Source organism: Oncorhynchus clarkii, chromosome 5, assembly GCF_045791955.1.
Source record: "Oncorhynchus clarkii lewisi isolate Uvic-CL-2024 chromosome 5, UVic_Ocla_1.0, whole genome shotgun sequence".
Classification (NCBI taxonomy): Eukaryota; Metazoa; Chordata; class Actinopteri; order Salmoniformes; family Salmonidae; genus Oncorhynchus; species Oncorhynchus clarkii.
In genome coordinates this window covers 8071402-8083742 of record NC_092151.1, presented here as the reverse complement: position 1 = coordinate 8083742, position 12341 = coordinate 8071402, and the positions used below count along the sequence as shown (strand labels likewise).

The following is a 12341-nucleotide window of genomic DNA, read 5'->3' as shown; positions in this document are numbered from 1 at the left end:
CAAGCAATATTGAAACCACCTGCAGTACACAGTGTACAGCATAGCCACCTGTACTGTACTGTATGTAACCCCTAACTCTGGCATCCCCATTCCAGCCTATAGTGCCTGGATGGTATTGTGTAAAGGTATACAGTCCAGGGCAGCCATCACTCTTACAGACGGACAGTCAGCCAGACGGACAGACAGACAGTCAGCCAGTCAACCAGACAGCCAGTCAAGCAGCCAGTCAGCCAGTCGGCCAGTCAGACAGTCAGACAAACAGTCATACAGACAGTCATACAGACAGACAGTCAGACATACAGACAGACCACCAGTCATACAGCCATTCATACAGACAGTCATACAGACAACCATTCAGCCAGTCAAACAGACAGCCAGTCAGACAGACAGCCAGTCAGAGATGCTGATGACTGAAGTTGACTCATACTTTCTACTCAGCTGCTCACCGGCTGTTATGTCTAGTGCTTATAAACCCAGGGTCGTTACATTACATTCAATAACATGCTAGCTAACATGTCATGCTAGCTATTTATTACATTCAATAACATGCTAGCTAACATGTCATGCTAGCTATTTATTACATTCAATAACATGCTAGCTAACATGTCATGCTAGCTATTTATTACATTCAATAACATGCTAGCTAACATGTCACGCTAGCTATTTATTACATTCAATAACATGCTAGCTAACATGTCATGCTAGCTATTTATTACATTCAATAACATGCTAGCTAACATGTCACGCTAGCTATTTATTACATTCAATAACATGCTAGCTAACATGTCATGCTAGCTATTTATTACATTCAATAACATGCTAGCTAACATGTTATGCTAGCTATTTATTACATTCAATAACATGCTAGCTATTTATTACATTCAATAACATGCTAGCTATTTATTACATTCAATAACATGCTAGCTATTTATTACATTCAATAACATGCTAGCTATTTATTACATTCAATAACATGCTAGCTATTTATTACATTCAATAACATGCTAGCTATTTATTACATTCAATAACATGCTAGCTATTTATTACATTCAATAACATGCTAGCTAACATGTCATGCTAGCTATTTATTACATTCAATAACATGCTAGCTAACATGTCACGCTAGCTATTTATTACATTCAATAACATGCTAGCTAACATGTCATGCTAGCTATTTATTACATTCAATAACATGCTAGCTACCATGTCATGCTAGCTATTTATTACATTCAATAACGTTCGCTCTTTTTCCACTCTCTCTCTCTCTCTCTCTCTAACTTTCTCTCTCTCTCTAACTTTCTCTCTCTCTCTCTCTCTCTCTCTCTCTCTCTCTCTCTCTCTCTCTCTCTCTCTCTCTCTCTCTCTCTCTCTAACTTTCTCTTTTATACCCTCCCTCCCTCACTCACTGTCCTTCTCTCTTGTTTTCTCTTACTCTCTCTCTCCCCAAACTCACTCTACTTTCTGTATTTCTCTCCTTCTTTTTTACTCCTCCCTGCCATCTCCCCCATGTTCTTCTCCCTCTCATCCCCCTCCCTCTCCCTCGCTTCCCCCTCGTCCCCCTCCCTCTCTGTCTCCAGATGTGGATGAGTGTGAGCAGGAGCCTGACATATGTGACGGAGGACAGTGCACTAACATCCCAGGGGATTACCACTGTCTGTGCTACGACGGCTTTATGGCTGCCCTGAACATGAGGCTCTGCATAGGTATCTACACACACACACACACACACACACACACACACACACACACACACACACACGCACAGGAGCACACACACACACACACACACACACACACACACACACACACACACACACACACACACACACACACAGGAGCACACACACACACACACACACACACACACAGGGGCACACACACACGCACACACACACACACACACACACACACACACACACACACACACACACACACACACACACACACACACACACACACACACACACACACACACACACACACACACACTCATACACACACGTTTACACGGGAGCACACTCACACACACACACACAGGAGCACACACACAGGAGCACACACAGGAGCACACACAGGAGCACACACAGGAGCACACACACAGGAGCGCACACACACACACACACACACACACACACACACACACACACACACAGGAGCACACACACACACACTCATACACACACGTTTACACGGGAGCACACTCACACACAAGTACACACACGTCCGCACTCATACACACATGTGTGCACGTGAACACGGGAGCGCAACTGCGCACACACACACACACATATCAGATCATATGGTGGTGTGGCTAAATGTCAAGAATGTAGGCTTACATTGAACACCACACAAATGTTAACGTAGTCTTGTCATATAAATCACTCTAGTAGACCTATATTATGTTCACATAGCCACGGTAGCCTACTTGGCCTTTGTCTAAATCTATGAACACCAAGGGATCGTTCATCTGCCACTGTCAGCCTGGCTACTCAGTCAAGAAGGGAACTTCTGGATGTACAGGTGAGAGAGAGTCAAATCTCCCTGCCACAATATCTAAGCCAATAGGACAACATTGTTGATGAACATTCGCAAATCAACTTGATCGGAGGTACACAATACAGTCCCCGCCTCTCGTCATGAGCTGTCCTGCCGTTACCAAGAACCACATGCTGGATTTGTATCAGGGTCGTTGGAGATTTCAGAGTAGCGTCCATTAAGTGACCTTGAAAAAATGTTTTAATAAATGTAGAATTTATCGCCCTTGCGTGCACATTTTCGTCTATTAAGAACCAACAATGTGCTACCTTTTTGCTAACATCTTTTCAGACGAATCTCACAGAGTTCTATCTAACCGGGTCGAGCAACAACACAGCTGTTGCTGCCTGCAACAGGCTGACAGAAGTGGCTGAGAACAAACCTAGGCTACTGCAGATAGCTAGCTATATGGTGGTATTCAAGCTGAGGTCAATCAATTAATGCAAACAGACATTTTGATTAGTTAGCTAGCTAACTTTAGCTAACGTTGAAAGTCAAGCAGCTAGTCTCTGTATCTAGTTAGTGAACAGGCAAAGAAAGGTAGCTAGTTATGTTTGTTTATAGAAGGTTTTTACACAATTAACTTTAGCCATTAGCTATAGCTTGTTGAATAACCTTCAGGGTATTTGGTACATATGAGTACCAAAATAAAGATGTAGAGTGTTGGAACTCATTAAATTAAATAGTCTTGTATTCAGTAAAGTATTTGAATGGATGCCGAGAGTGTGCAAAGCTGTCATCAAGGCAAAGGGTGGCTACTTTGAAGAATCTCACATCTATTTTGATTTAACACTTTTTTGGTTACTATATGATTCCATATGTGTTATTTCATAGTTTTGATGTCTTCACTATTATTCTACAATGTAGAAAATAGTACAAATAAAGAAAAACCCTTGAATGAGTAGGTGTGTCCAAACTTCTGACTGGTACTGTAAATCAACATTAATTATGGATTTATTGAAATGTATTAAAGCAAATATGTCTGGCTTCTGTGAGATGTCCTGTATTGGAATTACTGAATGTCACTCCTTCTGTGTAGACATGGATGAGTGTGAGATCGGGGCTCACAACTGTGCCGTCAACGCCAACTGTATCAACACCCCCGGGGACTTCCACTGTTCCTGTCGTGTCGGCTGGGTGGGAAACGGAGTCAACTGTATAGGTAGGAGCCCCCAGCCTCCAACCTCCATCTGCTCAGTCCATACTCTGAATGTATACACTTTCCACTGGCTCAGATACTAGACAAAAAAAAAGGAACTGTATCTTGGGGGAAACAAATAAATAATGATCAATCAAATCAACTTCTCTGCAAAACACAAAATACATTAATGGTTGCAAATGTATGTTCAGATCTTCGATCTTCATCAGAGCCTTGACAGGGATTCAGTCGGTTTCTGGCAAACTAGCTACTGTATGGCCCTTCAAACATCTTGCACTAGGCTGCTAGCTGGAGCAGGTTTGCTCAGCTGGTCTAGCATGGTTTGCCATAGCAACTGGTGCGTCATAGCTACCGAGAGCGGAGTGATTTTTTTCAGAATTAGGAGCTAGTGTTAGGCGGATGGGCAAAATCTAGATTTTTAGAGATCAGTTCCACGTCCTTTAAAACATATCGGTTGAGGGACGAGCGTGTCGTAGGAGTGACGCCGTCTGACGTGAGACAATGATTGGCTAATTCATACAGTCAGCATTCCTTTTGAACTGTGAATCCAGGTAGAAAAGAGGTTAAAATAGGGTTCAAAGGTCAGATGAACACAACAATCAACACAATAGTCATGTTGAGTGCAAGGATTCAATCCCCTTTCATAAGCAGAAGACTACTTGATCATATTCATTGCATGGAAATTACTTTTTGCTTTTACCCCACTCCCCGATACACACATACAGCTATGGATCAGTCAGCTATGATGCAGTCAGCTATGGATCAGTCAGCTATGGTGCAGTCAGCCGTGGTGCAGTCAGCTATGGATCAGTCAGCTATGGTGCAGTCAGCTATGGATCAGTCAGCTATGGTGCAGTCAGCTATGGATCAGTCAGCTATGGTGCAGTCAGCTATGGATCAGTCAGCTATGTTGCAGTCAGCCATGTTGCAGTCAGTCATGTTGCAGTCAGCTATGGTGCAGTCAGCTATGGATCAGTCAGCTATGGATCAGTCAGCTATGTATCAGTCAGCTATGGATCAGTCAGCCATGTTGCAGTCAGCTGTGGTGCAGTCAGACGTGTTGCAGTCAGTCGTGTTGCAGTCAGCTATGGTGCAGTCAGCCATGTTGCAGTCAGCCATGTTGTAGTCAGCCGTGTTGCAGTCAGCCATGTTGTAGTCAGCTGTGGTGCAGTCAGCCATGTTGCAGTCAGCCATGTTGTAGTCAGCCATGTTGTAGTCAGCCATGTTGTAGTCAGCCATGTTGGAGTCAGCCATGTTGCAGTCAGCCATGTTGCAGTCAGCCATGTTGCAGTCAGCCATGTTGCAGTCAGCAGTGTTGCAGTCAGCTATGGATCAGTCAGCCATGTTGTAGTCAGCCATGTTGCAGTCAGCCATGTTGCAGTCAGCCATGTTGCAGTCAGCCATGTTGCAGTCAGCTATGGATCAGTCAGCTATGGATCAGTCAGCTATGGATCAGTCAGCCATGGTGCAGTCAGCTATGGATCAGTCAGCCATGTTGTAGTCAGCCATGTTGCAGTCAGCCATGTTGCAGTCAGCAATGTTGCAGTCAGCAGTGTTGCAGTCAGCCATGTTGCAGTCAGCTATGGATCAGTCAGCCATGTTGTAGTCAGCCATGTTGCAGTCAGCCATGTTGCAGTCAGCTATGGATCAGTCAGCTATGGATCAGTCAGCCATGTATCAGCCGTGGGGCAGTCAGCCGTGGTACTTTCAGCCGTGGTACTGTCAGCCGTGGGGCAGTCAGCCGTGGGGCAGTCAGCCGTGGGGCAGTCAGCCGTAGGGCAGTCAGCCGTGGGGCAGTTTGGAACCTTGCTCAAGGCTCTGATACAATCCATTCTGGAAATTCATTTGTATTAGCTAGGATTCAACTCATGTATCGAAAATTTAGCAAAATGAGAATGAATACTCTTTCTATACGGAAATTGGTTGCTAGACATTTTCTGATTGGACCGATTTGAACTTGGGTAGAGCCCTAGCCCAGTGGTGAGTGTGTGTGTGTGTGTGTGTGTGTGTGTGTATTGTAGATATGGATGAGTGCACCAATGGAACAAGCCACTGCAGTGCCAACGCCAAGTGTCTGAACACACCCGGCTCCTACCGCTGCGCCTGCGCTGAGGGCTTCACTGGAGACGGCTTCACCTGTTCAGGTAACACACTCACACTCTGTCTACACTGAGTGTACCGAACATTAAGAACACCTTCTTAATATTGACTTGCATCCCCCCTTTTGCCCTCAGAACAGCCTTAATTCGCTGGGGCATGGACTCTACAAGGTGTCAAAGGCGTTCCACAGGGATGCTGTCCCATGTTGACTCCAATGCTTCCCACAGTTGTGTCAAGTTGATTGGATGTCCTTTGGGTGGTGGATCATTCTTGATACACACAGGAAACTGTTGAGCGTGAAAAACCCAGCAGCGTTGCAGTTCTTGACACAAACCGGGGTGCCTGACATCTACTACCATGCCCCGTTCAAAGGCACTTACATATTTTGTCTCCCCTTCATCTACACTGATTGATGTGGATTTAACAAGTGACAGCAATAAGGGATCATAGGTTCCACCTGGATTCACCTGGTCGCGCTATGTCATGGAAAGAGCAGGTGTTCTTAATGTTTTGTACACTCAGTGTATTTTACTGTGGTAACCGTTAAAGCTGCAGAGAGTTGGCTTGTCCGTATTGTCCATGCTACTGTTGGTGTTCATGTCATAACCAGTGTTAGGTACTGTTATGTACTGTGTTCTAGTAATAACCAATACTAGGTCCATATATTTTCACATTCAGTTAATTTAATTCTCTTAAATGCTTTATTTGTAAATAAAAATATGTTTGTGTATAGTAATTTAGTAGAGGCTTTTAACCAAAGCAACACATTCCTCCCCGACCCTCCAAACCTTTAACCCTCTGACCCTCTGACCCAAGGATCATCAACACATTCTAACTCTCTGACCCTCTGACCCAGGGATCATCAACACATTCTAACTCTCTGACTCTCTGACCCAGGGATCATCAACACATTCTAACTCTCTGACTCTCTGACCCTCTGACCCAGGGATCATCAACACATTCTAACTCTCTTACTCTCTGACCCTCTGACCCAGGGATCATCAACACATTCTAACTCTCTGACCCTCTGACCCAGGGATCATCAACACATTCTAACTCTCTGACCCTCTGACCCAGGGATCATCAACACATTCTAACCCTCTGACCCTCTGACCCCGTGATCATCAACACGTTCTAACTCTGTAACTCTCTGACCCTCTGACCCAGGGATCATCAACACATTCTAACTCTCTGACCCTCTGACCCAGAGATCATCAACACATTCTAATCCTCTGACCCTCTGACCCCGGGATCATCAACACGTTCTAACTCTGTAACTCTCTGACCCTCTGACCCAGGGATCATCAACACATTCTAACTCTCTGACCCTCTGACCCAGGGATCATCAACACATTCTAACTCTCTGACCCTCTGACCCAGGGATCATCAACACATTCTAAGCCTCTGACCCTCTGACCCCGGGATCATCAACACGTTCTAACTCTGTAACTCTCTGACCCAGGGATCATCAACACATTCTAACTCTCTGACCCTCTGACCCAGGGATCATCAACACATTCGAACCCTCTGACCCTCTGACCCCGGGATCATCAACACGTTCTAACTCTGTAACTCTCTGACCCTCTGACCCAGGGATCATAAACACGTTCTAACTCTGTAACTCTCTGACCCTCTGACCCAGGGATCATCAACACGTTCTAACTCTCTGACCCTCTGACCCTCTGACCCCGGGATCATCAACACGTTCTAACTCTCTAACCCTCTGACCCTCTGACCCAGGGATCATCAACACATTCTAACCCTCTGACCCTCTGACCCAGAGATCATCAACACGTTCTAACTCTCTGACCCTCTGACCCAGGGATCATCAACACATTCTAACTCTCTGACCCTCTGACCCTCTGACCCAGGGATCATCAACACATTCTAACCCTCTAACCCTCTGACCCAGGGATCATCAACACATTCTAACCCTCTAACCCTCTGACCTCTGACGCTCTGACCCAGGGATCATCAACACATTCTAACCCTCTGACCCAGGGATCATCAACACATTCTAACTCTCTGACCCTCTGACCCGCTGACCTCTTAACCCTTGAACCCAGGAATCATCATCACATTCCAACCCTCTGACCAAGGGATCATCAACACTTTCCGACCCTCTGACCCATCTCAACCATGGATGTATGGGCATTGGCCTGTATAACAATTCAATGTCCTTCTCCATCACTGAATTGTCTTGAAGATATGATGTTAACCCTGTTTGATCCCCATGTGGTGACAGACGAGGATGAGTGTGCAGAGAACGTGAATCTGTGTGAGAACGGCCAGTGTCTCAACACCCTGGGGGGTTACCGCTGTGAGTGTGAGATGGGCTTCACCCCTGCCCCGGACAGACGCACCTGCCAAGGTGAGTCCCTGGCACCTGTCCCCTATCTATCTCACAGTCCATTCATAGAGTGTATAGCAGCTCCGGGGTGAAGTTTCCTCTAGGTACAGCTCTAGGATCAGCTTCCCCTCCCACTATCATAACCTTAACCATTAGAGGGGAAAATTTTTAACTGATCCCAGATCAGCGTCAAGTGCCGACTTAACACGTATCGTGTAGAGCATCATAATGCCCAATGCCACCCCAATGATGAGCCATTATTGATGCAATATAGGTTTCTATTCATTCAAACCTGTACAAGAAGGTTTGTGTCAAATACGTAACAATACCAAGTACAATACTACATTTCCCCTAAGGGCGTCATTGGGAACACGAGTGCAATGACATACTGTACACCCTCAAAATCAAATGAAATTGTATTGGTCACGTTCACATGGTTAGCAGAGTGTTATTGCGTGTGTAGAGAAATGCTTGTGCTTTTAGTTCCCGATAGTGCAGTAATATCTAACAAGTAATATCTAACAATTCCAACAACAACTTCCTAATACACACAGATCTAAGTCAAGGAATGGAATAAGAATATATACATATAAATATATGGATGAGCGATGACAGAGCAGCATAGGCAAGATGCAATAGATGGTATAAAATACAGTATACACAATACAGTACGAGATGAAGGATGCAAGATATGTGAACATTATTAAAGTGGCATTGTTAAAGTGACTAGTGATCTATTTATTAAAGTGGCCAATGTGTGTGTACTTTGGACATGCAAAATATGAATAACTGCATATATACATGAAGATAATTTCCATTAATAAGTAAAAAGGTAAATGTGTTGATTGCGTTGTCTCCTGACGATTCTCTGCAGACATTGACGAGTGTACCTTCCAGAATATCTGTGTGTTTGGCACGTGTAAGAACATCCCCGGCATGTTCCGCTGTATCTGTAACGACGGCTATGAGCTGGACCGCTCCGGAGGCAACTGTACAGGTATGACATGACCGTCTGTCCGTCTGGCTGGCTGGCTAGCTGGCTCAGGCTGGTTGGCTGTCTCTGGCTGGCTGGCTAGCTGGCTCAGGCTGGTTGGCTGTCTCTGGCTGGCTGGCTAGCTGGCTCAGGCTGGTTGGCTGGCTCTGACTGGCTGGCTCTGACTGGCTGGCTAGCTGGCTCAAGCTGGTTGGCTGGCTCTGTCTGGCTGGCTAGCTGGCTCAGGCTGGTTGGCTGGCTCTGACTGGCTGGCTAGCTGGCTCAGGCTGGTTGGCTGGCTCTGACTGGCTGGCTAGCTGGCTCAGGCTGGTTGGCTGGCTCTGACTGGCTGGCTAGCTGGCTCAGGCTGGTTGGCTGGCTCTGACTGGCTGGCTAGCTGGCTCAGGCTGGTTGGCTGGCTCTGACTGGCTGGCTAGCTGGCTCAGGCTGGTTGGCTGGCTCTGACTGGCTGGCTAGCTGGCTCAGGCTGGTTGGCTGGCTCTGACTGGCTGGCTAGCTGGCTCAGGCTGGTTGGCTGGCTCTGACTGGCTGGCTAGCTGGCTCAGGCTGGTTGGCTGGCTCTGACTGGCTGGCTAGCTGGCTCAGGCTGGTTGGCTGGCTCTGACTGGCTGGCTAGCTGGCTCAGGCTGGTTGGCTGGCTCTGACTGGCTGGCTAGCTGGCTCAGGCTGGTTGGCTGGCTCTGACTGGCTGGCTCGCTCTTGCTGCCCCGGCTCTGGCTGGGAGGCACTGGCTGGCTGTCTGGCTTTGGCTGGCTGGCTGGCTGGTTGGCTGGCTCTGGCTGGCTGCCTCTGGCCAGCTGGCTGGTTGACTGGCTGCCCCTCTGTCTATCCTTCAGTCTACCAATCTATCTCACCCACGTTACCACTGTTTTAGTCATTCAATCTGTCAGTCAGTCTGTCAGTCTGTCAGTCAGTCAGTCAGTCAGTCTGTCAGTCTGTCAATATGTCAGTCAGTCTGTATTTCTATCTGTCTACCTTCCTGTCTGTCTGTCCATCCTTCCATCTATCTTCCCGTATAGCCTTCTGTCCCTCTCTCTGTTTACCCATCTGTGTGACCAGGTAAGGTGACTGAGGACACATGTCTGATCGTCCCACAAGCCTCAGACTAACTCTGATGTCATCCTCCTAAACCTGCAGTGGAGGTGGATCCTATTCCCGATGTAGTGCTCCACCAAATAGGGAGTAGGGTACCATTTTTGGAAGCAGGCTAAGCAGTCTCTGTTCTGCTCCAGATATGATGAAATGACCTTTTAACCTGGATGCGCTCCTTTATGGGGTGTCAGTGCAGTCTGAAGTGGATGGGGGTTGAAGGTTTAAACTGGTAGAAGAATGGTGAGGTTTACAGTGTAGGATCTCTGGGGGGTTTCTGAATACCACCACCCACCATGATTCATGGTTTTCATATTTCCATAGTTTTCCAACATTTTGATGGGGAGATTTTTTTTTTAGTGGTGTCAAAGTGCCAAGTCTCATGGAAGCTGCTGTACAAATCATTTATGATCATTGGGGATCGTAGTATATCATATTTCATATTATATTTATAGCATATTTATATTTATTGTTTGAAAAGTCTTTGAAAAGTGAAAGCTTTTTTTGTGTGTGTGTGTGTGTGTGTGTGCGTGCGTGCGTGCGTGTGTGTGTCTGTGTCTGTGTGTGTGTGTAACCAAGACGTGGACGAGTGCCAGGACCCCATCAACTGTGTGAACGGGCTGTGTGTGAACATCGATGGCTCCTACGAGTGTAACTGTCCTCCGGACTTTGAACTCAACCCTACAGGGGTGGGATGTGTAGGTAAGTTATTACAAGCTCATTTTATTTTTTCATGGCAAAACGTTTTAAAAACATTCTCAATTGCGTGTCTTAATGCAGTGTTTCCCAACTCTGGTCCTTGAGTACCCCCGACAGCACACATTTTTGTTGTTCCTCCAGATAAATTATACTAATTGAGGGCTTGATGATTCGTTGACAAGTAGAATCAGATGTGTTTGTCCAGGGCTACAACAAAAATGTGTTCTGTTGGGGTTACTGGAGGACTGGGAAACACTGCCCTACATAATGTGTACTGTTGGGGTTACTGGAGGACTGGAGTTGGGAAACACTGTCCTACATAATGTGTACTGTTGGGGTTACTGGAGGACTGGGAAACACTGCCCTACATAATGTGTACTGTTGGGGTTACTGGAGGACTGGAGTTGGGAAACACTGCCCTACATAATGTGTACTGTAGGGGTTACTGGAGGACTGGAGTTGGGAAACACTGTCCTACATAATGTGTACTGTTGGGGTTACTGGAGGACTGGGAAACACTGCCCTACATAATGTGTACTGTTGGGGTTACTGGAGGACTGGGAAACACTGCCCTACATAATGTGTTCTGTTGGGGTTACTGGAGGACTGGAGTTGGGAAACACTGCCCTGCATAATGTGTACTGTTGGGGTTACTGGAGGACTGGAGTTGGGGAACACTGCCCTACATAATGTGTACTGTTGGGGTTACTGGAGGACTGGAGTTGGGAAACACTGCCCTACATAATGTGTACTGTTGGGGTTACTGGAGGACTGGAGTTGTGAAACACTACCCTACATAATGTGTGCTGTTGGGGTTACTGGAGGACTGGGAAACACTGCCCTACATAATGTGTTCTGTTGGGGTTACTGGAGGACTGGAGTTGGGAAACACTGCCCTGCATAATGTGTACTGTTGGGGTTACTGGAGGACTGGAGTTGGGAAACACTGCCCTACATAATGTGTACTGTAGGGGTTACTGGAGGACTGGAGTTGGGAAACACTGCCCTACATAATGTGTTCTGTTGGGGTTACTGGAGGACTGGGAAACACTGCCCTACATAATGTGTACTGTAGGGGTTACTGGAGGACTGGAGTTGGGAAACACTGCCCTACATAATGTGTACTGTTGGGGTTACTGGAGGACTGGGAAACACTGCCCTACATAATGTGTACTGTAGGGGTTACTGGAGGACTGGAGTTGGGAAACACTGCCCTACATAATGTGTACTGTTGGGGTTACTGGAGGACTGGAGTTGGGAAACACTGCCCTACATAATGTGTACTGTTGGGGTTACTGGAGGACTGGAGTTGGGAAACACTGCCCTACATAATGTGTACTGTTGGGGTTACTGGAGGACTGGAGTTGGGAAACACTGCCCTAATGAACCCCGTGGTCTCACCGATGTCAACTGTA

General features: G+C 46.5%; 1 protein-coding gene across 1 annotated transcript in view; it reads left to right on the top strand.

Moving 5' to 3' along the window:
- The window catches only part of LOC139408287 (fibrillin 2a), a 231743-nt gene that overhangs the window by 137667 nt on the left and 81735 nt on the right, over positions 1 to 12341 (top strand). The window contains exons 30-36 of the mRNA XM_071151997.1: positions 1578 to 1758; positions 2447 to 2520; positions 3575 to 3697; positions 5716 to 5838; positions 8040 to 8165; positions 9019 to 9141; positions 10807 to 10929. Of these exons, the coding sequence (XP_071008098.1) occupies positions 1578 to 1758; positions 2447 to 2520; positions 3575 to 3697; positions 5716 to 5838; positions 8040 to 8165; positions 9019 to 9141; positions 10807 to 10929 (873 nt within the window). The remainder of the gene's footprint in view (positions 1 to 1577; positions 1759 to 2446; positions 2521 to 3574; positions 3698 to 5715; positions 5839 to 8039; positions 8166 to 9018; positions 9142 to 10806; positions 10930 to 12341) is intronic.